Here is a 22,382-nt window from a genome sequence, read left to right as displayed (position 1 = left end):
GCAGTTTTCCCTCCTCAAAATGGCCTTGGGAGCTGGACCTGTACAAAAATGGCTTGATACCCAGTCGTTACTTCCAAACCCCCAACTAAATTCCTTCTCGCTAACACTGAAATTAATTAGATGTACAAAACTCCCAGTTTTACAGAAACCAGAACCAAACAATGACAATACAAACCCACTTCAAATATCAGTTTTTCAGACTCTGGGATACATAGGGAATGAGCCAATCAGCTGGCTAGATACACACACACACACACACACACACACACACACACACACACACACACGCACGCACACACACACGTACACCCCCATGCACTCACTCAGGAGAGCTGTAAATTCACACAAGCCAAGAGTTGGATTTTTAGCCCAAGTGATGAGTTCTAGTATTTTTGTACATTTTGTCAAACAGTTCCAATCCTTGAGAAAAGCTGATTTTTTTTTTTTTTTAGTTTTTGAGATCTAGTTAATCCTGGCCATTTGTGGGTGAGTGTTGAAAACCTGAAATGTTAAAGAGAAAAAAAAGAAGTGCTTTCTTATAATGGTACCAAAAGTCTGGATGCAGACTTACAGAACTGCACTTCACTATTGGGCTGTTACCAGATACACCTGCATGTTCTAAACCATCGAACCCAAACCCAGCTTTCTGATTGGATTCTATGTCATAATCCTGTTATAGGGTCACGACCATAAATGTGTGGACTATGAAATTGGCTTGGGCCTTATTCTTAAACCACTGTATTTCAGTAACTTCGTGGTCTCAAAAGGGTCAAAGAGCAGTATCCTATAAGCCAGGTCTTACCTGAATTGCCCTCAAAGCACGTGGAGCATCTACTTGAGTGAGCTGCAGGGTGAGGTTTGGGCAGTTACCTGGTGAATTTGAACAATATGGACATACCAAACTCCCCACTCTTATTTTTTATAATTCAGGCTCAGTTTAGAGTACTTAACATGTGTGGCTGGCCCCAGGTATGTAAAGTGGGGGTAATAAGTGAGCCCACAACAAGTGGTCATTGGGCTTAACTGAGCTACCCTGTGTTGAGTGCCAGCATGTGCCAGACACCAAGGATGCCAGCTCTACCTGTAGACACCACCTGCTTCCCCAGGTAACTGCCATAGCTCCCCTTCACATAGAGCCATGTAGTCTGAGAAGAGATGCTTAAAAGTCTGTTGCAGGAAGAGCATGATTTCTGAGGCTAATAACATACAAGAACAAATATTTGCCCGGGTGTTTAATTTTAAATGTTTAATTACAGCAAGATAAAAATAATACTGCAGCCTGGAGTCCCAATAAATGGATTGAATGAAAAAGAAAGAGCTAGCCATTTATAATATTCTTTCCAAGTCTCCTTGGAAATCTGAATATCTCGTTATTTCAGACTGTAGGCGCCACCAACCATCCCCAGGCCACCCCAGAGTAACCACTAAAGCTTGGCAATGACAACTTTCATCAAATGTGTGAGCTGATGTAAACTGTGTGAAAGCACTGTCTGTTTCCTTGTAGGGTTGAAGAAAGTTTTAAAACCTTATTTTGGTCCATATTTGGCTTATCTGAAGTAATCTCGGTGGTGCTGAAATACGACCACAAATTCATCGAGAACATCGGCTACGTTCTGTATGGCGTTTATAACGTCACTATGGTGGTAGTGCTGCTCAATATGCTGATAGCCATGATCAACAACTCCTATCAAGAAATCGAGGTAAGGCCTGCTCATTGAAAAGGCTCTCTCCCTGGGTTTAATTACCTTGCTGTTTTCAGCAATGAGGGTAATGATGTGAGAAGCCCATGTGTTATTAAATGTGCACCAGAAGAGCAAAGAATAGGCGTCCTTCCTAGACTGATTCAAGAAGTGCTTCCAGTCAGCCTGCCACATGGCATAGCTGGCACTACCACACAACATGGCCCAATGAAAGCAGAAGCATTTGAAGTTGTGAATCTTTCCTCTTTTACATGTGTACTCTCAGGACATCATGCAGGTGACCCATGGCACATCAGAATGACTGTCTTTCAGCCCACATCCTCTCCTGTCTCTCACCTGTTATTTATCAAGTACCTGCTATATGCCAAGCCTGTGCTTGGCCATACAGAGATGACTAAGACATAGTCCCTCCCCTAGAGGTACTCATGGTCGAGTGAGACAAACAGATATATATGGCAATCAACAAATTACAATTCCCTGGAGCCAGTGCAACAGGTGCAGGAGTTGCAAAGCAAAGGGAGTGAGTGGACAGTAGGGGAGGAAGCCTCCAGAGGTGATGTTTGCAGGCCATTTAAAGATGAAAATAACTGTGCCAGAAGATGAGGGAGTCGAGAGAATGTATCAGGAGGCAAATTTATCAAAATCTAAAATGCACAAACCAAAAGTTATTGATTGCAGCCTTGTTTAGAACAGCAAGAAATTAAAAACAAACTAAATGAGCATTAGTAGGAACCTAGTTAAATAGATTATGATGCATCTGAACAATGGGGTATTGTGCAATTTTATGAAAAAGGATGAAAATGTTCTCTACATGTTGATGGGGAAAGATCTCCAAGTTATAGTGTTAAATGCAAAACATTAGTTGCAGAACAGTGTATGTAGTGTGCTCTGTCCCTTTTCTAAAGAAAAGGGAATGCACATCCATTTGTGATTGTATAAGCATTTGAAAAGAATAAAACCTCTGAAATGTGAAAAGGAAAAACCTCTGAAAGGGTCCACAAGAAAGACCACAAGGGAACCTTCTGAGAGGTGGGAGTTGGGAGTGTGGTAGGTGGAATCCCTTTCTCTTTCTACCTTTCTATGCTTTATAAATCATGTTATTATTTTACCTATTAGAAAGTTAAAGAAGCTAAAAATTAGAACAAAATAAAATGCACTGACCCATTGACTGAACCATTCAATTCTAGGAATAGATCCATGCATAAACATGACTTTACATGGATGTTCATTAAAGGAAAAACTTGGAAATAGGGTATCAATATCAGAATGTTTAAATAAACTGTGACATAGTTACATTTTAGAATATTGTATAGAATAGTGAGAAAGACCTTTGGTACTGACATGGATATTAGTATGATATTATTGTGTGGAAAAAATTGCAAGTTGTAAAAAATACATATAAGCATATCTCATTTACATAACAATATGAATGCTAATATATAGAAAGAAAAAGTAGGAGAAGGGAACTCCAAGGATGCCACCCCACTCTTGACCTCTGAGGAAGGGAGTGAAAGGAGATTCAAAAGGGAACTTTCACATTTGCTTGGTACACCTCTGTACTTAAATTATTTTAAAAAACAATTATTATTTGTATTTCTCATATAGAAAAAAATAAAGATTCCTGTGTGTTAGTTTGCTTGGGCCTTCATAAAACATACCACAAATTATGTGGCTTAAACATTAGCAATTTATGTTCTCACAGTTCTAGGGGCTAGAAGTCCAAGATCAAGGTGCCGGCAGGGTTATTTTCTTCTGAGGCCTCTCTTCTTGGCTTGCAGACAGCCATCTTCTTGCTGTGTCCTCACATGGTGTTTCCACCAGTCCTATTGGATTAGGGTCCCACCCTTATGACCTCATTTAATCTTAATCATGTCTTTAAAGTTTCCATCTCCAAATACAGTCACATTCTAAGGTACTAGGGGTTAGACCTTCAACATATGAATTTTAAGGGGATACAATTTAGCCCATAACACACACATACCCCCCCCCAAAAGAGTATTCCAAACAGTGGGAAGAGCATGTGCCAAGGCAGGGAGGGGTGAAAGAGTGTGGTAGGTTCAGCACCCCGAGAGTGAAGACTGAGCAAAGAAAAGAAGCAAGAGGTGAGAGGAAGGGAGGAGCCAGGCCCCTCTGCCCCTGGAAAAAGGCAGCACTGCGTGGATGGACAATCACATATAGTTTACTAAAGCGTTTTACATATTTGGTCATCTATGTGGATAATGAGCTGTTGTTGCTAACTAGTCCTCTCTGCCTTCCTGGGCCTCAGTTTCTCCACGTGTAAGAAAAAACGAGATGGTGCCTGGGAAATCTGTGGGTCTTTGTACCACTCACCCGGCACAGTCTGCCACATCCTACAAGCATGTCATGCTTTGGTCCTGATGACTGTGGCAAGGGAGGCTGCGTGGTTGAGAGATGTCCACTAGCTGAGGACAGGAGTAGGCAAGCCCATGGCTTGTGGTGTCAAGTTATCCCTCCACACACAATGGTGCCCCAGGTTAGAGAAAGCACACTGCAGCCATACTTCCCTCGGGGCTCTGACTTGTCCTCAGTCCCCACCTGTCTCACTGGACCAGGAGGAGGAACACTGGGAAATGCCAGGGGTTCCTGATCACCTTTAGCTTTGATGCGGTAAATATCCATAAATCCTTCCTTGAGAACTCTGAGTTATTCAGTCAATAGGTCTTGAGTGCCTACTGTCCAATCCACCTGCTCACCTGCACCTGCCCTGCCGTCACTCACCTGGCCCTGCTGGCAGGAGAGGCCTCCTTCTCCAAGGCCACCAGACAAGGTCCTGGCTTTCCTCCCTTCTGCCTCCTCAGGAGCTGCCACTGCACGTTACCCCTGCCCGCCTGCATCCTCACTCTCTCCCTCTCTACCTAATCCTTCCTGTCAGCCTTTAAATAAGCCTCTTGATCTTTTTTTTTTTTTGTCTTTTTCGTGACCGGCACTCAGCCAGTGAGTGCACCGGCCATTCCTATATAGGATCCGAACCCGCTGCGGGAGCGTCACCGCGCTCCCAGCGCAGCACTCTCCCCAGTGCGCCACAGGTTCGGCCCTAAGCCTCTTGATCTTTAAAAAAAAAAAAAAGTGACTATAAAAAATCCTCCCTTGATTTCACTTTCCAGCTCTCAACCTCTTTCTCCTCTGCTCTTTACTGCCAACTTTCTCAAAAGATATTTATGCTTTTCACTGCTTGTTCCACTAGTTAACGCCTGCTCATTCTCCACACCCCACCCCAACCCCTCTTGGCCTGGCTGGGACTGCGCACCCCTTGGATCTCCACTCAAACACCAGCCAGCGGGCAGCCTTCCCTGACCCCCAGAGCAGGCCATGGCCCCCAGCACCAGATGCTCGCACTGCTCTCAGCACAACTGGAGGTAAAAGACTAGCTGATGAGTTGTTTAACATACTCGTGTCATTGGCGACTGTGGTCTAGCAGGGCATAGATTGGCATGCCCAGTGCCTCCCTAGCACATGCCAGGCACATAGTAAGTGCTCAACAAATGTTTGCTAAACAATTAAAGGTTGACTACTAGGCCTGTGCTAGGCTGTGGAGATGAAAATAATATTTATTGAGGCCTAACTAAATGTCTGGCACTGTTAATTGTCTTTTATGCATTAACTCCTTTAATTCTCACAGCCACCTATGAGGTAATATTATTATCTTCATTCTACAGATGAGGAAATGGAGTCACTTGCCATGGTTACATAGCTTATAAGGAGCAGAACCAGGATTCAAACCCAGGCAGGCTCCAGAACCCATGCTCTTACCTCTATAGCACCCTTCCTCTCGGGCCTGGTGTCCCTGTTACACCTCTGTTGTATGGTGAGACCAGGAGTGACCCCTGCCCTCACAAAGCTTCCAGACTAAAAGGCCCATATAGGACGTCCCCAGGTAGACCAGGCCAGGTGTTGATCCTCAACAAAAGCAAACAAAGCAGTCAAGCCTGCTGGATATGACCTTCCACTGTTGTGGTACGTCCCGGCCACCTCACATGAGCCCGTACGAGAGGCACAACCCCTTGCAGCGCAGCCCTTGCCTGTGGAAGGAGGAAGCCGCTGCTCATCGGCACATACTCGGGTCTCTGTGAGGGAGGCAGAGTTATCGCCGCTGCATGGAGGAGCAAGCTGAAGACTCTTGCCTAAAGTCACGCAGCTAATAAGGGGTTTTGAAACCAGGTCTGTCTGATTCCAGATCCCATCTTCTTTCTTGGCCTCAAACTGCCCTCTTAGGACAAAGGTCCAAGTAGCCTGTCTACAGAAAAAACACACTTGCTGCCTCTCAGGGTACACGCTGGGCATGCTGGCTTTGACACCAAGTCAGAACGAACAGATCCCAGGTTTAAACCTAACCCTGCCACCAGGGAAGAGAAGAGGGCTGCATTACCTCCTACAAACTTTCGTCAGGTTTGTTCTCTTTGCATTACGTATGCTAGATCTCTTAACATCCTCCCTGGCAGCAATCTGACCGATAAGAAATACACTTCCTAAGAAATACAGTTTTGGCCAGTATGGTAGCCACTAAGCACATGTGCCTGTTGAGCACTTGAAATGACTAGTGCAAATTGAGATGTGCTGTAAATATAAAATTCATCCTGAATTTTGAAAACTTAGTATGCAAAAAAAAAGGTAAGCTCTCTCATTAATAATTGTCTATAATGCTTCCATGTAGAAATGTTAAGATTTTGGATCTGTCAGATTAAATAAAATGTATCACTGAAATTAATTTCACCTGTTCCATTTTACTTTTTGTAATGTGGCTAATAGAAATGTGGAAGCAGAGTCCTGTTTAGAAATCTGCTCTCAGCATTTGTAGACCGTATCTCTGCTCCTCAGACTGAGCTCAGCTGTGAAACGGTGGCCTTTGATGGTGTGCTGTGTATCCTTTATTCCACAGGAGGATGCAGACGTGGAGTGGAAATTTGCCCGAGCAAAACTCTGGCTGTCTTATTTTGATGAAGGAAGAACTCTACCTGCTCCTTTTAATCTAGTGCCAAGTCCTAAATCATTTTATTATCTCATAATGAGAATCAAGATGTGCCTCATAAAACTCTGCAAATCTAAGGCCAAAAGCTGTGAAAATGACCTTGAAATGGGCATGCTGAATTCCAAATTCAGGGTAGGTAGCATCCAGTTTATGCGGCTAGAGAAGGCAGTGGGAGGGTGAGGACCGAGTTGCATGTGTTTGATTCAGATGGCGGCCCCTGACCCAAGGGAAGTCAGGAGCTGGGGGGGCCATTGCTCTTCAGAATCTGCAGGGCACATCAGCAAAGGCTGCCTGTGGTTCGACCCCTTCTCCTTGCAGGTCCTTGGAGAGGTGCATTACTAGGGACTCAGCAAGCTGCCTGGCTGAGCAATGACCCCAGTGAGTGCAACTCCTGAGTGAACTTGGAAGTGGTATAGCTTTTCCCAGAAAGTACCTGGGGAAAGATTTCTGAAAAGAAATGTTCCCTGCCCACTCACTCCCCTTCCTGGAGATTCTCAGTGTTGATTAGCATATTAAAACCTCTGAGGAGTCCTAGAGGAAAGACACCTTCATAACTTTAACTCAGTGCTTCCCAAAGTTACCAAACAACATTCTGAAACCCTTGTTAACATTCTGCAGAACTAAAGTTCCCAGAAACAGTGTTCTGGAAAGCTAAGCAGCAGTGGGTACATGGGCCTATATGTGGCTGTTGTTCAAGTCCTTCTGTATATGTATATATATATGTATGTTCTGTTTCCAGAAGACTCGCTACCAAGCTGGTATGAGAAATTCTGAAAACCTGACAGCAAATAACACTTTCAGCAAGCCCACCAGATACCAGGTAATGATCACTTTCCCAGCATGGACAGGAGTAGATGCAGTTAAGATGTGGATTTAGCCACGTAGCTGTATCATTCCCCCAGAACACATCTTCATTCCTTCAGAAAGGACGAGTCGACACCATTGACGATCCAACGGAGAGAGCTCGCTTATTAGGCGGCACACACACGTATATATAGGGCTTTTAGGGAAGGCTGATTGGCTTAAAATACAATCCCTACTTAGCATACCGCATGGGGCTTGGGGTGAGCTGATTGGTGTGCGATTCGCACCGGCGGGAAGGAGAGTACGGAAGAGAAGGGCAACCAGCGCCATGATGGGGTGTGGCCGAGAAGGACTTATGTGATCAGGGTGTGATCCCTTGGGGCATTTGGGTTCTTACACCATCCTTCATTGAACAAATACATATTGAGTGCCTCTGTATGCCAGGCACTGTGCTGCTTGCTGAGATACAGACATGGTTCCCACCGTAGTGGCCCCTCTGGTCTAGGGAGGGAGACATTGAACAAGTAAGCACACATATATTTATATGACTTCAAATTGATAAAAGTGCCAAGAAGGACACAATAGAGTTCCAAAATGGAGAAAAATAGGGAGCCCCTGCTTAGATATAGTTATCAGAGAGGGCATCTTCAAGAGGACAGTTCGTGAAGACCTCACGGATGAGCAGGAGGCGCCTCATGGGCCTTCCAAGTAGAAGAAAAGGGAAAGGCCTGAGGGGAGAAGCATGGCTGGTCTGGAGCAGCCTGGGGAGCAGCCCAGCCCCACGAGCAGGAGAGAGTGGAGGGGGATGTGGTCAGAGGGAAGTCAGGGGCCAGACCAATGTCAGGATGTGGATTTTATTCCAAGTTCTTAAAGTTGGCAGGGGAGAGGGGTAACTTCACAGGGGAGGGAGGATGATTGTATTTGAAGTTGTATTTATGCTTTAAGAAGGACCACCTTACTGCTATAATGAGAGGAGACAGGTAGTGACAAGAGTGCAAGCAGGGAGACCAGTAGGGAGAACGTGAGAGTCATCCGGGTATGAGGGATGGTGGCTTGGATTGGGGTGTGAGTAGGGCAGTGGGGAAAAGCAGACAGATTCAATACACGTACATTCCGGATGTACAGCCAACAAGACCTGATGCTGGTGAGTATGGCGGAGGGAGGGACAGTAGCCAGCATGACTCCCAGGTGTCATAAGCATCCAAGTGGAGATTGATGTCTTCACTGAGCACCTGACCTTAACTACTAAGTCTGTTGTTATAAAAATTACAAAAAGACCTTTTATGCTTGCAATCCTTGCATTACTTTTGGAAATGAACGCGAAATCTCTGTTATCAGTTTGAATCAGCCATGAGCCAGGGATCAACGGTAACTACAGGTGATCGATTGCAAGAGTGTAGGCCATTCTTTTCTTGCCTTCCACTTCTCCATGATCAGCAGTTTCATCCATGCTGATCATTTCTTATCAGATGTAAATGTGAAGCTGTCCTGAGCATTCTTTTCATCCCAGGCGAATGTCCCTGCTGCCACCTTCCCAAAGGGAACAATTACAGATTTAACATCTTCTAGACACAAGTCTCAAATTGAATCTTTCCATCCATATTTCAGAAGCCAGCTGTGCAGTTAAGAGGATTTAATTGTACAATTAAGAAATGGCTTATCCCTCAAAGCACTTACAGTTTTATCAGATGACAGCAACTAAAACTTGGCAATGGGCAAATCTTGTATTTAATTGTGCACGAAATTGAGACTGCTCAGTTTGATCTGCTTTGAGTTATTTTACAGGCCAAATCCTTTGGTCAGTGGAAGGGTTTTTATTTCTTAGCTTCTTGGAGACACATATAGATTATCTGTATCACAGAAAGGATAGAAAAGCCTTATGGGTTAGGGCCAAATCTCTCCTGGGTTTTGAGCAGAATCAGCTACAGAGATAAAGGAAGACTGATCATGTGTCACCGACCTAAACCCAGAATGACTCCTTTCTGGACAAGTTAGTTCTCAAAAGCAGTCTCAGAGCAATCCCATTCCTGTCTTCTGTCATCACAGGTTGAGTCGCTGCTGCCCTAAATCTCCCCAGTAACTTCCTGCTGTGATTACAGAGTTCGGTCGGTTTGCAGCTTCAGGCTACTGATGACCTTGGAAAGCTTTGCTCACCTGGAGTTTTGTGAATCCATGGAGAAAAGCCTGGGGCTATTTATTCAAATAGTTGTCACAGAAAAGAAGAAAAACTGGGCCAGTAGGCATCAGAGGGCAAGGGCTGAGGAGACAGCCACGGGAGCTGGGAGCACCCTGCGTTCCTGCATTTGCATATTGGCACTCTGCTCAGCCCCATCAGGCTAGGTCTTGGCATCTTCCTGAGCCATCTGCTCATGATCAGAAAACCATAAGATGACACTAAAGGACAGCTGGCAGCAGGCTAGACACCAGCCCAGGTATAGCCTCCCCATATATCTGGAAGAGGAGCACTACATTTAACCTCATTTAACAGATGAGAGGACTGAGCCTCAGTGGCTGAGCGTGCACAGCTGGTTGGACTGGGATCTGTCTGACTCACAAGAGCCCCTTCCTTTACCACATCACACTGCCCGGGCACCTGGGCATCTCCGTAGCATCGTACCACAGTCTTTCTCGGCACCTGCTTTGGCCAGGTTTGACAGGCACTAGGAAGAGATCTATCTGAGCCTTCCAATCCTTGGTGAGGAGACCAGGAGAGCAGGAGGCACTTGTGCACTTCTGGGATTGCCCACAGCCACAGGTCAAGCAGAAGGACAGACTTGGGCAGGGATCTGACTGTGACTCGTCTGTTTTCTTGGGCCCACTGGTGGCCTTCCAAGTTCTAGAGCTTTCTTCCCAAAGCAGCTTCCAAATGTGCAGAGAACATGAGAAGCCCAAGTGCCTCCCCCTATCTTACTATCCAGGCTGTACCCAGAGCTGTCATCTTTCTGAGTACATATTCCGTCAGCCTCTCCCCCAGCCATGGCACTGAGAAACCCTATGGCAGTTCCAAAGAAACAGGAGCACCGTCGTTCTTGCACATTTAGTTATTAAGCTTGTTCCTTGTTGTCTCTTCATTACAGCTTCTCAGTGGTTAGTGGTTTAGGTGTTTATTTCAAGCTTGTCAATCCTTCAGCTTTTTTGAGCCCTTTGTTATAAGGGAAGAGAGCTTCTTCAGACTTCACAGGCTCTCTATGCTTTCCTTTTCTTAGACTCCTGGGTGTCCGAATGGTTATTTTTCGCAAAACTAGTTTCTTGCTTATGAAACGTTTTTTTCCAATCTGGGCTCTGTGGACATGAGATCAAACAGTGGAACAAAACCATCATATTAGTGAGATGGCCAAAGTGTGCCTCCTCTCATAGCCACCCTGTGACCTGTTCCAAGACCCAGTGTGTCAACTCGTTCGGAGATATACAGACCTTATATACTCCCTCTCTGAGAGGTACATATCTTGATGGACAGAGCAAACAAGCCGCATCCCAAATAAACCATAGAATCCAGGCACAGTCCATCATTCAAGTAAGCCCCAATCTTTATGTTGCAATCTCTTTCCCAAAACCCAGTGGGAAGTCCTCTTTTTTACCTTCTAGATGCCCTTTACTGTAGAGATCAAAGCAAGTAGGATAGACAGCTTGCTAGGGCTTATTTCTGCTCTTCTGGTGTCTGAGAAACTCCAGTTTAATAAGTGACTTGTTCTGCAATCCATTTTGTCCACTCTCTTCCAAATGTTCCTCAATTTCTATTTTCCTAAGTGGCAACATTTCTTCCCTCTGGATTCAACTTCATTGACCATCTTCAGCATACAGTATGTGTTCTCTTCCTTGTCTGTGTTCTTAGCTGCCCTTGTGCAGAGAGAGTCGTCTCTCCCATAGGAAGACTTTCTATGTTCCCCTCCACTGGCAGTGGCCAGAGGCCATCTGACCCCTTGGATCTAGGCTGGGAGAACTGTGTGCCTCCCTCCTCAAATGTGGGTCTCCATGTGACAACTATTCTTATCCATGGTGCAGCTCTTTTTCCTCCACTTGAGTGGTCTTTTGCCTGAGTAATATTGCTAAATATACCCATCTCCAGTACTTGCTAAATGCACAGGGCAGGGTGGGGAGAGTGGCCACCAACAGGGACATGTGAACTTGGGGATAGTTTATTTTCTTCATGAAGTAAAAGAACTCCGGGGAAGATAGCAAGGAGATATCTCAAACTCATCACAAAGGAACAGACTTTCCTCCACACAGTGGAGGAGGGGAGGCTTTTGATGTCCATCTTTTCTGGAAACAGATATTCTTTGTGGCATCCATGTTACACAGAACTTTTGAGCATTTGCCAACCATTTCAAACTTTCTGGTGGTGAGAATAGCAGCTTGCTCTTGCAGATCCCAAGTTATCTAACATGCACATGCCAGAGGGGAAGATAAGTCCCCATGAGGACACAGAGTCTCTAAGGACTGGCAGGTGGTCATACTGCTCTCCTTGAAGGTCCCTGTCATTCCTGGAAGTGACCTGAGGGTGGGGAGAAAGGTCAAAGGGTCCCTGCACATCTGCAGTGCTCATCTGATTCTACTTCCACATGAAGCCACTGTAATCCTAATGCATGTTGAGGGCTTAAAAGTGAACCTTTGGGGCTGGCCCCGTGGCTCACTTGGGAGAGTGCGGCACTGGTAGTGCCAAGGCCACGGGTTCAGATCCTATATGGGGATGGCTGGTGCGCTCACTGGCTGAGCGTGATGCAGACAACACCAAGTCAATGGTTACGATCCCCTTACTGGTCAAAAAAAAAAAAAAGTGAACCTTTGCTTTACTATCCTTTGCACCCCAGGTCTGCAAAAACCCTAGCTCAGGTCAAACAAGCCAGTGTTCAAGAGTGGTCCATGAGCACTTACACTAATGCCATACTGGTGACCCTTTTTCCCCAGGAGTGACCACTGGATGAAAGGATGGATGAAGTCACCCACCCTTTAAAATCTGTGAGGCTTCCTCCTGCAAGGAAAGACTTGGAACCCAGAAGTGGCCAAAACTCCCTTTAACTAATGGGAGCCAGTTTCCTGCATCTCATTCACAAAATTGTCTTTCACTTAACCTTTTTCTCAAGCTCAGATGAAGCCCCACCTTTGGTTTCCATTTTGGTTGAAACCTAGATCTGCCACCTCCTGGCTGTGTGACCTCAGAAAAGTCACTTCACTCTCTGAACCTCGGTATCCTCACCCGTAAATGGAGACGTCAACTCCCGTCTCCCTGAGTTTCTGGGAGGATTCAGTGAAATCATTTTTGTGAGACAGGCTTACACAATCCTGGTCTACAGGACACACTCAATACGTTTGTTTCTTTGCTGCTTTCTTGTCCTTTCTCCCTTCCTCCTAGGGGACTATTCTGCATTGAAGGAGGTTTATGAGCAGGATCTCACCTGTTTAAAACAAATGGAGTTTGAGGGGCACATTTTGTATTAATAGTAAACATATACTCTGGAATATTTTTAAATAACCAGTTCAATCATGTTGTGCTGAAACAGTGTGCACACTGAGCAGAAAGGACTGCAGTTGTGGCTGTACCTATGAAAGGATTCCACTCAGCGCCACTTCACTTCCAGTCTCTGGCTTATCGTTTTACATCATAACTATTTAGGCTCTTTAATCAGTGGTTCCTGATTAAAAACTGGGGAATCCTTAACTCGTGAAGTTTGCCTTGAAAAGACAACAATCTTTAACTAGATCCCCTTAACTTGTGTCAGCCTGAAAGTTTGCAGTGGAAAAATACTTCTGAATTTCTTATTCAGTAAGCATGGCAGATTCTTAGGTATGTAGGGTTTTTATCCATGAGAGTTACCGCAGGAAAAAGGTTTTGTTTTGCTTTTCTTATTCAAAGTGAAAACATTATTGGGCCGAACCCGTGGCTCACTCGGGAGAGTGCGGCACTAGGAGCGCAGCGGCACTGGGAGCACCGAGGCCGCAGGTTCAGATCCTATATAGGGATGACCGGTGCACTCACTGGCTGAGCGAGCCAAGGGTTCCAATCCCCTTACCGGTCACAAAAAAAAAAAAAAAAAAAGTGAAAACATTATTGAGTCTCATGGAAAGGTATATATTCTTATAACTTAGATAACCTATTATATTGACTGTAAGAATGTCCATGAGAAATCCAGCACTGCGGTTTAACCACTAATATGATAAAGCCTCTCTGAGAAGGAGCAGCATGAGGCAACTTGCTAATTAACTTCTCGGCCTGGCATTAGATCATGAATCAAACCACAGGATCAAGTGGGCCATGAGCCCGAGGGCTGAGCAGGGGCTATGCTGGGTTGAATGAGTTGACCCAGCCTCATCGAGTCTTGGCTGGGTTGAGGTGAGGTCTTAGAATCCCAACCTGGGAGATGCCTCCCTGGCAAGGTCTTCACCATTAAAGGTGTGGAGATAATCATTAGTTGGTGGTAATAATGAGTTTGATCCTCCAGATCTTTGCATCCAATTCACTTTCCTTCTGCTTGCAAGAAGCTTTTCCTGAGCCCATCTAGTTTGAGAGAACTTAGCAGCCTGCTTCACATCACACAGCAAAGCCAGGGATAGAATTCGACCCACACAGGTTTCTTGAATCTAGAAAATGCTGCCTCATGCCCTCAGTCTTCAGGTGTGAGCAGGAGAGCAGGTCACAGGAAGGGATGACTGGCAAGCAGGGAAATCCCTTCTCCTTTTCCATACTGCTCATCTAGCACAAGATTCAGAAGTCTCAGCCACCAGAATATTTTTAAATCCTGTGATTTCACAGGAACCCTGGAACGACTTAGCTGGCAAAATCCAAAGTTCACCTCCTGCAGTCTTTCTTACACTTGGCTCTATTCTTGGTCTCTTAAGTGTTTATTCATGCCTCGTTTGCTTAAAGTATACAGTTTCTGCATAATAAATGGAACATGAGGGCCAAACTCTTCTCCTCCAGTGTGACTGGTGGCACAGTTAGACCTGTGGGATTTCATGGGAAGTGGCATTTCTGCAAACTTCCAGAGGCCCTACTGTACCAGCTTCTGCTTCTGGCAGGAGTTTCCCAAGGTACAGTGGACTTGTCCTGCAAGCCTGGTCCTGACTTTTGTACCAAGCTGATCTCTCATGAACAGCACACCTCTCACCGCCACCTCTGAGGGATGCAGTTCCAGCTGGCTGGCCTGCCAAGCCTTTCCCAGTATTCCCTCCTTGAAATAGAACTGAGGCCAGGGAGGAAGACGTGACTGGTCAGGGTAGAGTCAGGACTACGATCCTTAAGCAGCCCCATGGATCTAAGATGATTCTCTTTCTCCCCCCGCCCCTTCCTCTTTCTCCCCGTCTCTCCCCCCACCCCCTTGGCCCAGTTCTTGACGTGGAGAAGTGTCCTGTTCTTACATCCAGGGACAGGTGGGCACTAGAGGGAGGTTAACAGAGAGACCGGACGGGTTCCCCCAGTAGGCAGGGCCCCCACCAGAGTGAGGCAGTAGGCATGGCGGGTCCCCAGGGCTGTTGAGGTGTGGTGGGGAAAGGAGGGTCAGGCTGCCTCTGTGCTAAGCTGGACTTATCCAATCTTCCTTGCTTCCCATTTCAGAAAATCATGAAACGGCTCATAAAAAGGTACGTCCTGAAGGCCCAGGTGGACAGAGAAAATGACGAAGTCAATGAAGGTAAGTGATAGGGTCACCACAAACGTAGTGTCCTAAAACACAATTTCTGCAGTTCAGAAGCCAGACCTGGGTCTCACCAGGCTAAGGTCACAGTGTTGTCGGGTGCTGTGTTCCTTTCTGGTGGCTCTCGGAGGGGAGCAGTTTCTGGCTCATTCAGGTGCAGGCAGGATGCTTCCCCTGCAGCTGTAGGCTGCAGTCTCCATTTCCCTGCTGGCTGCAGCTGGGCTGCCCAAGCTCTAACCTGGGGGCCACCCTCCAGTCTCTGCATATGGCCCCGACATTTGAGTCAGCAGCAGGGCGGCAGATCCCCTCACACCTTGTCTCTGTCATCCCATCCCTCTGACCCACCCCTCTGCTTTCCTTCTCCACTTTTAAGGATTCATGCAATTAGATCGGGTTCACCTGGATAAGAGTAACTGCTTAAAATCCAGAGTAATCTCCCTATTTTAAGGTCAGCTTAAATTAGGATATGATTAACACCCTTAATTCCATTAGTGACCTTAGCTCCCATTTGCCATGTATCACAACCATATTCACAGGCGGAACACCAGGGATTAGGATGTGGACATCTTGGGAGTGGGTGACATTATCCTGCCCACACACTAATGGCTGCCTTGAGTCTGCCTCATGTCTCTTGAGTTCAGGATGGCCCAGAATTCCAGTGCTGGTGCCTCATTCCATGGGCATGCATAATGGGTGGGCAGACTGTTCCCCATTTTTGGAGTCTGCCTCCAGCTCAGTTCCAACTGACCCCGTCTGGTCTCAGTTCCAGGTTCTAGAATCTGACAGCCAGCAGTGTTTCTCAAAGTATCCCCACCTCAGAACCAGTCGTTAAACCTGCAGACCCTGGACCCCATGCAGACCTAATGAATCGACATGTGTGGGATGAGGCCTGGGGTTCTGCATTTGGTTCATAGCACCAGGTGACTGGTGCATACTGAAGTTTTCAGACTACACTATTTTCACTGTTTGGGTTACTTTCCAGTCTATTTTAAGCAGTTACTCTTAACTGAAAAGCAAATTACCTTATACCGGGTAGTTAATCTTCATGAGACACCTAGAATAAACATTGGCTGCCTAGAAACAGCTTCACCCGTGACTGAAGTCACTAAGTCTCCCCTCACTTGGGCCACAGGGGGCGACTGAAGGAGCCCGGTCATGGAGTGACATCTGCTTGGTCCTGGGCACCCAGCATGCAGCACAAAGCTCAGCAGTGACCGGGCTGGGACTGGTACAGGGCTAGGCAGCAGCCCAGCCACCCACCCCTCCTCGTGGGTCTCAAACATAAAACCGCTGGGTGTCACGCCAGCCAGCCTCACGCAGTGTGTAACTGTGACCGAGGTCGCTATAACTGATCAAAAGAGGTGGGTACCCATGTGTCATGCCACTGAAATTATACCTTGGAACTGAGGTAAAGCAGTGAAGCACCTAGTGACAAGAAAATAGGGGGTGTATGCACTTTTGAAAATGAATCAAACTGTCTCTTTAATGTCTCTGCACTTTATGTATGGAAAGCCTACCTGAAAATAGACATGAATGATGAGTCCTCAGGCAGTGGACTCCCACATGAGTTAAGTCCAGTATCTATAGTATCAGCAAAGCCCCTTTTGACTCCCCTTTGTGGTTAATAAAAAGATTCTCACAGCCCAGACCCATTGGACTTCTAACCACGGGGCTCACCATGGGGATAAAAAGTGGAAGTCCCCACTTGGTGGTCCCTTGTTAGGGAACGAGGCGCGCAGGCGCTGCCGGGGCTGCGTTAATATTTAGTCAAGCGGCACTGCGCGCATGGGCTGCGTGACCCTGCTCTGCTCGCCGCTGGGGGCTGGCCGGATCCATGTCTGTGGCCTCTTGGGAGTTTCTCCTCTCTAGAAATAATGACAGAACAAAACTTAGAGCGTCATGAAATTAAATGTTCCAGTTAGTGAGGATGTTGCTCTGAGTCTTGAGATTTACTTTTAACGGCTCCAAGACCAACACTCTTAACTATCATTATGTGAAACAGTGCTAGACACAGTTCACAACCCTGATCCCAACTCTTCCTTCAAGCCCTTTAAGGAGAGGTTTTCCAGGATCGGGAGGAGAGGGGCTTTAAATGCATGCATGTATCTTTCAGTGATGGGGAGCTGGGTGGGTCTTAGGCCAAAATAGAGCCCCCATTGCCTTACCCCACCCCTGGGGGCTGGACCAGCACCCCGAGGTGCTGCTGGAAGGATGCACACCCGACATGTGTGTACTCAGCAGAATCTTGTCTGTCCTTGCAGGTGAGCTGAAGGAAATCAAGCAAGATATCTCCAGCCTGCGCTATGAACTTCTTGAAGAGAAGTCTCAAGCTACTGGCGAGCTGGCAGACCTGATCCAACAGCTCAGCGAGAAATTTGGAAAGAACTTAAACAAGGATCACCTGAGGGTGAATAAGGGCAAAGACATTTAGCAGCCCACACCGGCATCTGTGACTTCTACCAGCATTCCAAGGCCAGGTTGGATGCCCTGGCCCCCAGCCCAGGTGGCAAGGGGTCCTGCACCGCTCCTCTAGGACACGAAGGGGGTCCACTGGCTCAGTCTTGAGAAGCATCGCTGACTCTCCAGCCTAGTGGCCTGTACCCAGAATTGCTGTGAAGCTAGGCTGTTGGGTAAGAAAAGCTACCACAGAAAGAGGGGAGGAAATGCCCCTGACACACGTGAGACCTTCAGTCCAGCTGCAGTGAAACGCATCCCTGTGGCCAGAGCAGGAATGGGCCGTCCTAGATGCCCACACGTGCCCTCCCGCTGCACATGGGACCGCAGCTTTGGCTGTGTCGGGCAAGACAAACCACCTCATCACATAAGCCCCTTCTCGCTCCCTCCCCACCATCCGCACACATTCAGACAGAACTGGGAGGTGACCTGTGACTACTCTTAAGTGCCAGATGAGAACACAGATAGCCTAATAGCAAAATAGTTATATTTGTTTATATATAAAAAAGTTTAAAAATCCTAAATCAAAAATTGTACTGTAGTCACAGCACTGTTTAGAGAACAACAGCAAAATCCAAATGATGTATTTTTACCTTTATTAAGATTATCTTGTATTTACTATTTTTACCTGAAATGGGAAGAAATAAAATTACCTCATAATAGCCTGGCAGCCTCTGTGGATGTGCTGCCAGGGCCATCCTGCACCCTGCCTGGAGATGGCCTTGGAACCCACAGGCCAGGGATGCTCTGGGAGGGGGATGAGCCCTTGGGAGGGAGAAGGTGCCAAGCCCCTGAGAGTCATGTGGCCAGGACCTCCAAGAAGTTATGGCTCTGGCCTCCACCTCCAAGCCCTTCCTCCTATCCCCAGACCTAGTGTCCCCAACCTCGCCAAGGTCAGAGAGGAGGCAAAGGAAATAATGAGGGAAGTGGCAAGTTTTCTCCCACCCCATCTCTCCAGCTTTACTCCAGGGTGTGGGATGGGACGGGAGGGGCGCCAAGAACGGAGCCCAGACCTCCTCTCTAGGCCGGGCCTGAGTGTGGGTAGAGAGAATGGCCACCAGAGGGCGCCCAGCCCCAAACAATGCCTGTTCTGTGTGGGTTGGAGAAGATGCCATTGGAATCCCGCAGACCCCACCGGGCCCAAGGAAACACCTACTTTAATACTGGTCAGATGTGTCGAGCACTTACTGCGTACCAGGAACTGTGCTCAGGGCTTTGCAGGCATCAGTCCACTGAATCTTCACAGCAACCCTGCAACAAGGGTCAGAGTTACAAATTCAAATGCCTTGCAGATGTGTGTGTGTGTGTGTGTGTGTGTGTGTTGTGTGTTGTGTGTGTGTGCGTGTGCGTGTGCGTGTGCGTGTGCGTGTGTGTGTGTGTGTGTGTGTGTGTGTGTGTGTGTAGAGGTGGCTTGTGTTTCAGGATATACGGCATATCTTCAGGGCAATGTTTCTTAACTCTGCTATAAGAAAACAGCAAATCAGATGAGATGATCAGTAGAAGGGAAGCCGGTCCAAGCACTGAGGGGGTGAGGAGGGGCTTGGACAAAATACACAGCCGTGCCTTACCTAAAACAGGCTGCACTCAGCCCAGCCAGTTGTTGCCATAAGGAATAAAGGCCTCATTTTGCCAAATTTTTCCAATTTCTGGGGGAAAAAATGTCAACATTTGTTGGGCCCCTGACAGCCAAGACAGATGACCAGAGAGGATGCTTCTGGACTGCAGCTCCACATTGGGTCTTCCCAGCCTGATCTGCACCACTACCAAGTGCACAAACAGGACAGAAGTAGGGGCGTCCCACAGGTACCTTGGGCATGCATATGCAGGGCACTTGACAGACGTAAACGCCGGCCCAGGAATTTTTAATCTGGGGTCTCTGTGAGGGACAATGGACAGATTTCAAAGAACCTACGAGTCCTGAAGTGGCCTTCAGATTTCTCGTCCTTGTGGCAGTGTGTTGTTCTGGAGAGAACGCCTACCACTTCTCTCAGATACTCGGCCACGCCCGCTGAGCCTGCAGATGAGGAATAAATTCATCCGGCAGACATTTACTGAGTTCCTTGCCAGGTACTGGGGATGAGCTATATGTGTCCAGTGTGGCTTCTTTTTAAGCCTGGACCCTGAATAGGGAGGCTAATATGCTTTGTAGGAGGAGCAATTGATTTATCCAGGGGACAAGTTATGGACACTACTGGAAGACTTCCTTTCAGATGTCCCACTTATCTTCATCAGCATGCTCGCAAGCACTTCTGAGGTGCATTATTCAATTTCCCTATCTGCCTGCAACCAGAGGCAGGTGGCAACCCCATTTTCAAACTGTGGAGCACCCTTTTCCTATCAAACCAAGTCTCAAATCTGTTCCTTACCGAGATAAAGGAAAACACATCCCACTAAGTAATTAAAACCTGGAAAAGAAAACCAGCGCCATGCGTTAGGCTTTTAATGCCCCATCTGAGAGGTCAAGGTGGTCCAGGAGTGGATTCATGGCTGCCAGATGGATATGGGGACAGGCAGGGGAGAGACCCTCCCTGGTGGAGAGCTGTTGGAGAGGCCTGGGACTGAGGGCTGGCAGAGTTCGTCAACCTGGGATGGGGCAAGCACTCCATGATTTTCCAGGCACTGACAACATCCCTAGCTTGCCCCATCTCCCTGGCCCATGTTGAATTAGCCAGGCAGGGGAAGGGAGGAATGGAACCCGAGAGGGGCTCAAGGACAGATGAGCAAGGAGAAAAGAGAGCCCAGGCCCTCTCTGAAAAGTGCACGGACACCCCTGAAGTCATGTGCACCTCCCAAAGCACCCAAGTCTCCCCGCAGCTCTGCACACTGTCATCATTCCGTCTACAACTGTAATGTGTGCCTTTAGATCTGTCTTCACAGCTCTTAGGGAAGCTCCATGAGAGGCCCGGGTCTCTTTATTCCCCACTGGGTGCTGGCACAGGGCCACAGAGGAGACACTCAGTGGATTACTGCTGGGCCTTCTGGGCCCCAGTTTTCAGAATGTCCTTCAGACACACCATGGGCCCTGGAAAACTGAGTAAGTGGATAGAAAACACAAGCCATCCCTGCTGTGCCCTGGCCCAGGCATGGCTGAAACGCGTGGCTCCTTCCCTCCTCACCTCGCCCCCGTGACCTTTACCCAACACAGCACACTCTGCTCACTGCACACGGGCCTCGGCAGTGGCAGCCCAGTCCAGGCCTGCTGGGTAACCAGTGGTTAAGTAGCGAGTTCTCCAGTGACCTGTCACTTTCCAATGGCTCCTAATAGGACTCAGCAAATCATAGTGACACTTCCCCGGCAAAAAACCCCAATTAGTCCCCAGAGCTGTTGCTAAAGGACGTGTGCTCACACACTTGAGAAAGCACAGCAGCCTCTCTGCCCATCACGGGCTATCTCCTTCCCTCCCAGCAAGGCCCAAAGACAAAAAATTGGCCAACACGACCCAGGCTGGGGGAGGTCCCCTAAGGCAGGCCTGACTCCACGGAAGTTCCTCAAGCGGCCGCAGGCCTGGGAAGGCCGTGACCAGACACCCTCATGGGGAGGCCTGGGCACCTTGCCCTGCTTGGGAGCATTCACGTCTGGTTAAAAATAAGTGGACTCATGGGCTGTCACTCCTCCAAGTGTTCATTAACACTTATGTAAAGCACCGAGCGTGAGGCCCCAGAGGCTGGCAGGCAGGCAGGCAGGCACGCCTCCATTCTATGTTTATCCCAGCTCTTTCCTTCATCCCTCAAAGAGTGAAAGTTCCAGAGGGGAGGAACTCCAGGAGAGACACATAGATGTAAGTCAACTGATGCTGGTGACCCGTCAGGGAAACCTCCCAGGGCAGCAAGCTCCAGAGGCTAACCGGACCTCCTCGCAGTCCTGGGAGCACAGCCCATCACTCGGGGATCACACTGTAGGGACACCTACCAACTTCTGGCCAGTATTTCTCCTTTGATTCCCCACCCAATGCCAGTAGGCAGCTAGGAGCTCCTATGCCATTTGCTTCAGGGCAGGAATGGCACAGAAAGCAGGAAAAGAGAAAGGTGTGCCCTGCGCTGGTCTCCAAGGGCCTGAGTCCTTAGAGCAGGGAGAGGATTGAGGGAAGAATCAAAAAGCCTGCGAGAAATGGTGGTTGAGGTGCGTGGGGCTCTCCCTATCCTGAAATGCTTCCTGCAGAAGGGGCAGGAGAGGAATGAGAGCAGAGAGGTGAGCGCAGCCTCCTGCAGAGCCGGAGGTGGTTCGGCATTGCTAGAAGGAGCAGGAAGCCCAGCGCCTCGCTCAGCAGCAGCAGGGGAGGACCTCCAAAGCAGCCGGCCCCGCCCCTACGCCTGGGGAGGGAGGAGGAGGGAGGGGCAAAGTGGCCTCTCACTGCAGTAGTTTGAAAAGTGCTCATGTCATATCCTCAGAGTGTCTGAGTCGGAAATAACTGGACCCATCAGGGCCCAATATGCCTTGATATGGTGCAGCTGGGCCAGCTGACAAAGAGACCCATGTGTCCTGTGGCAGCCAACATGCTGCCTGGGGGACCCTGACATCCCCTCCCCCCCACCACACACATACACACACACTCATCAGTGACCCCCACCCAGCTGGCAGCACGTTGGGGAAACAGACAACAAAAGAAGGCAACTTAAATGTGCCAAATAAAAATTTAAGGGGACACTTTCAGGTGTCTGAGGGTAAGTCCAGACACTCTTAGGGTAGACTACACTTCTAACTTTGCCACATCCACCCCCAACCACCTCTCGTGTCAGTGTATATGCAGGGATAGAACAGAGAGATGGCAGGGCAGGGGCCAAGAGGAGAGGGAACTAGCAGAAAGGGGT

At 47.9% G+C, this 22,382-nt stretch overlaps 1 protein-coding gene across 1 annotated transcript in view; it reads left to right on the top strand.

The window, feature by feature from the left end:
• Positions 1–17,550, top strand: part of TRPC7 (transient receptor potential cation channel subfamily C member 7) — a 162,302-nt gene extending 144,752 nt beyond the window's left edge. The window contains exons 9-13 of the mRNA XM_063087636.1: positions 1,505–1,700; positions 6,598–6,819; positions 7,427–7,507; positions 15,041–15,116; positions 17,381–17,550. Coding sequence (XP_062943706.1) covers positions 1,505–1,700; positions 6,598–6,819; positions 7,427–7,507; positions 15,041–15,116; positions 17,381–17,550 — 745 coding nt within the window. The remainder of the gene's footprint in view (positions 1–1,504; positions 1,701–6,597; positions 6,820–7,426; positions 7,508–15,040; positions 15,117–17,380) is intronic.
• The last annotated feature ends 4,832 nt before the right edge of the window (positions 17,551–22,382 follow it).

Source organism: Cynocephalus volans, chromosome 2 (assembly GCF_027409185.1).
Source record: "Cynocephalus volans isolate mCynVol1 chromosome 2, mCynVol1.pri, whole genome shotgun sequence".
NCBI lineage: Eukaryota > Metazoa > Chordata > Mammalia > Dermoptera > Cynocephalidae > Cynocephalus > Cynocephalus volans.
This window is presented reverse-complemented; position numbering and strand designations above follow the sequence as displayed.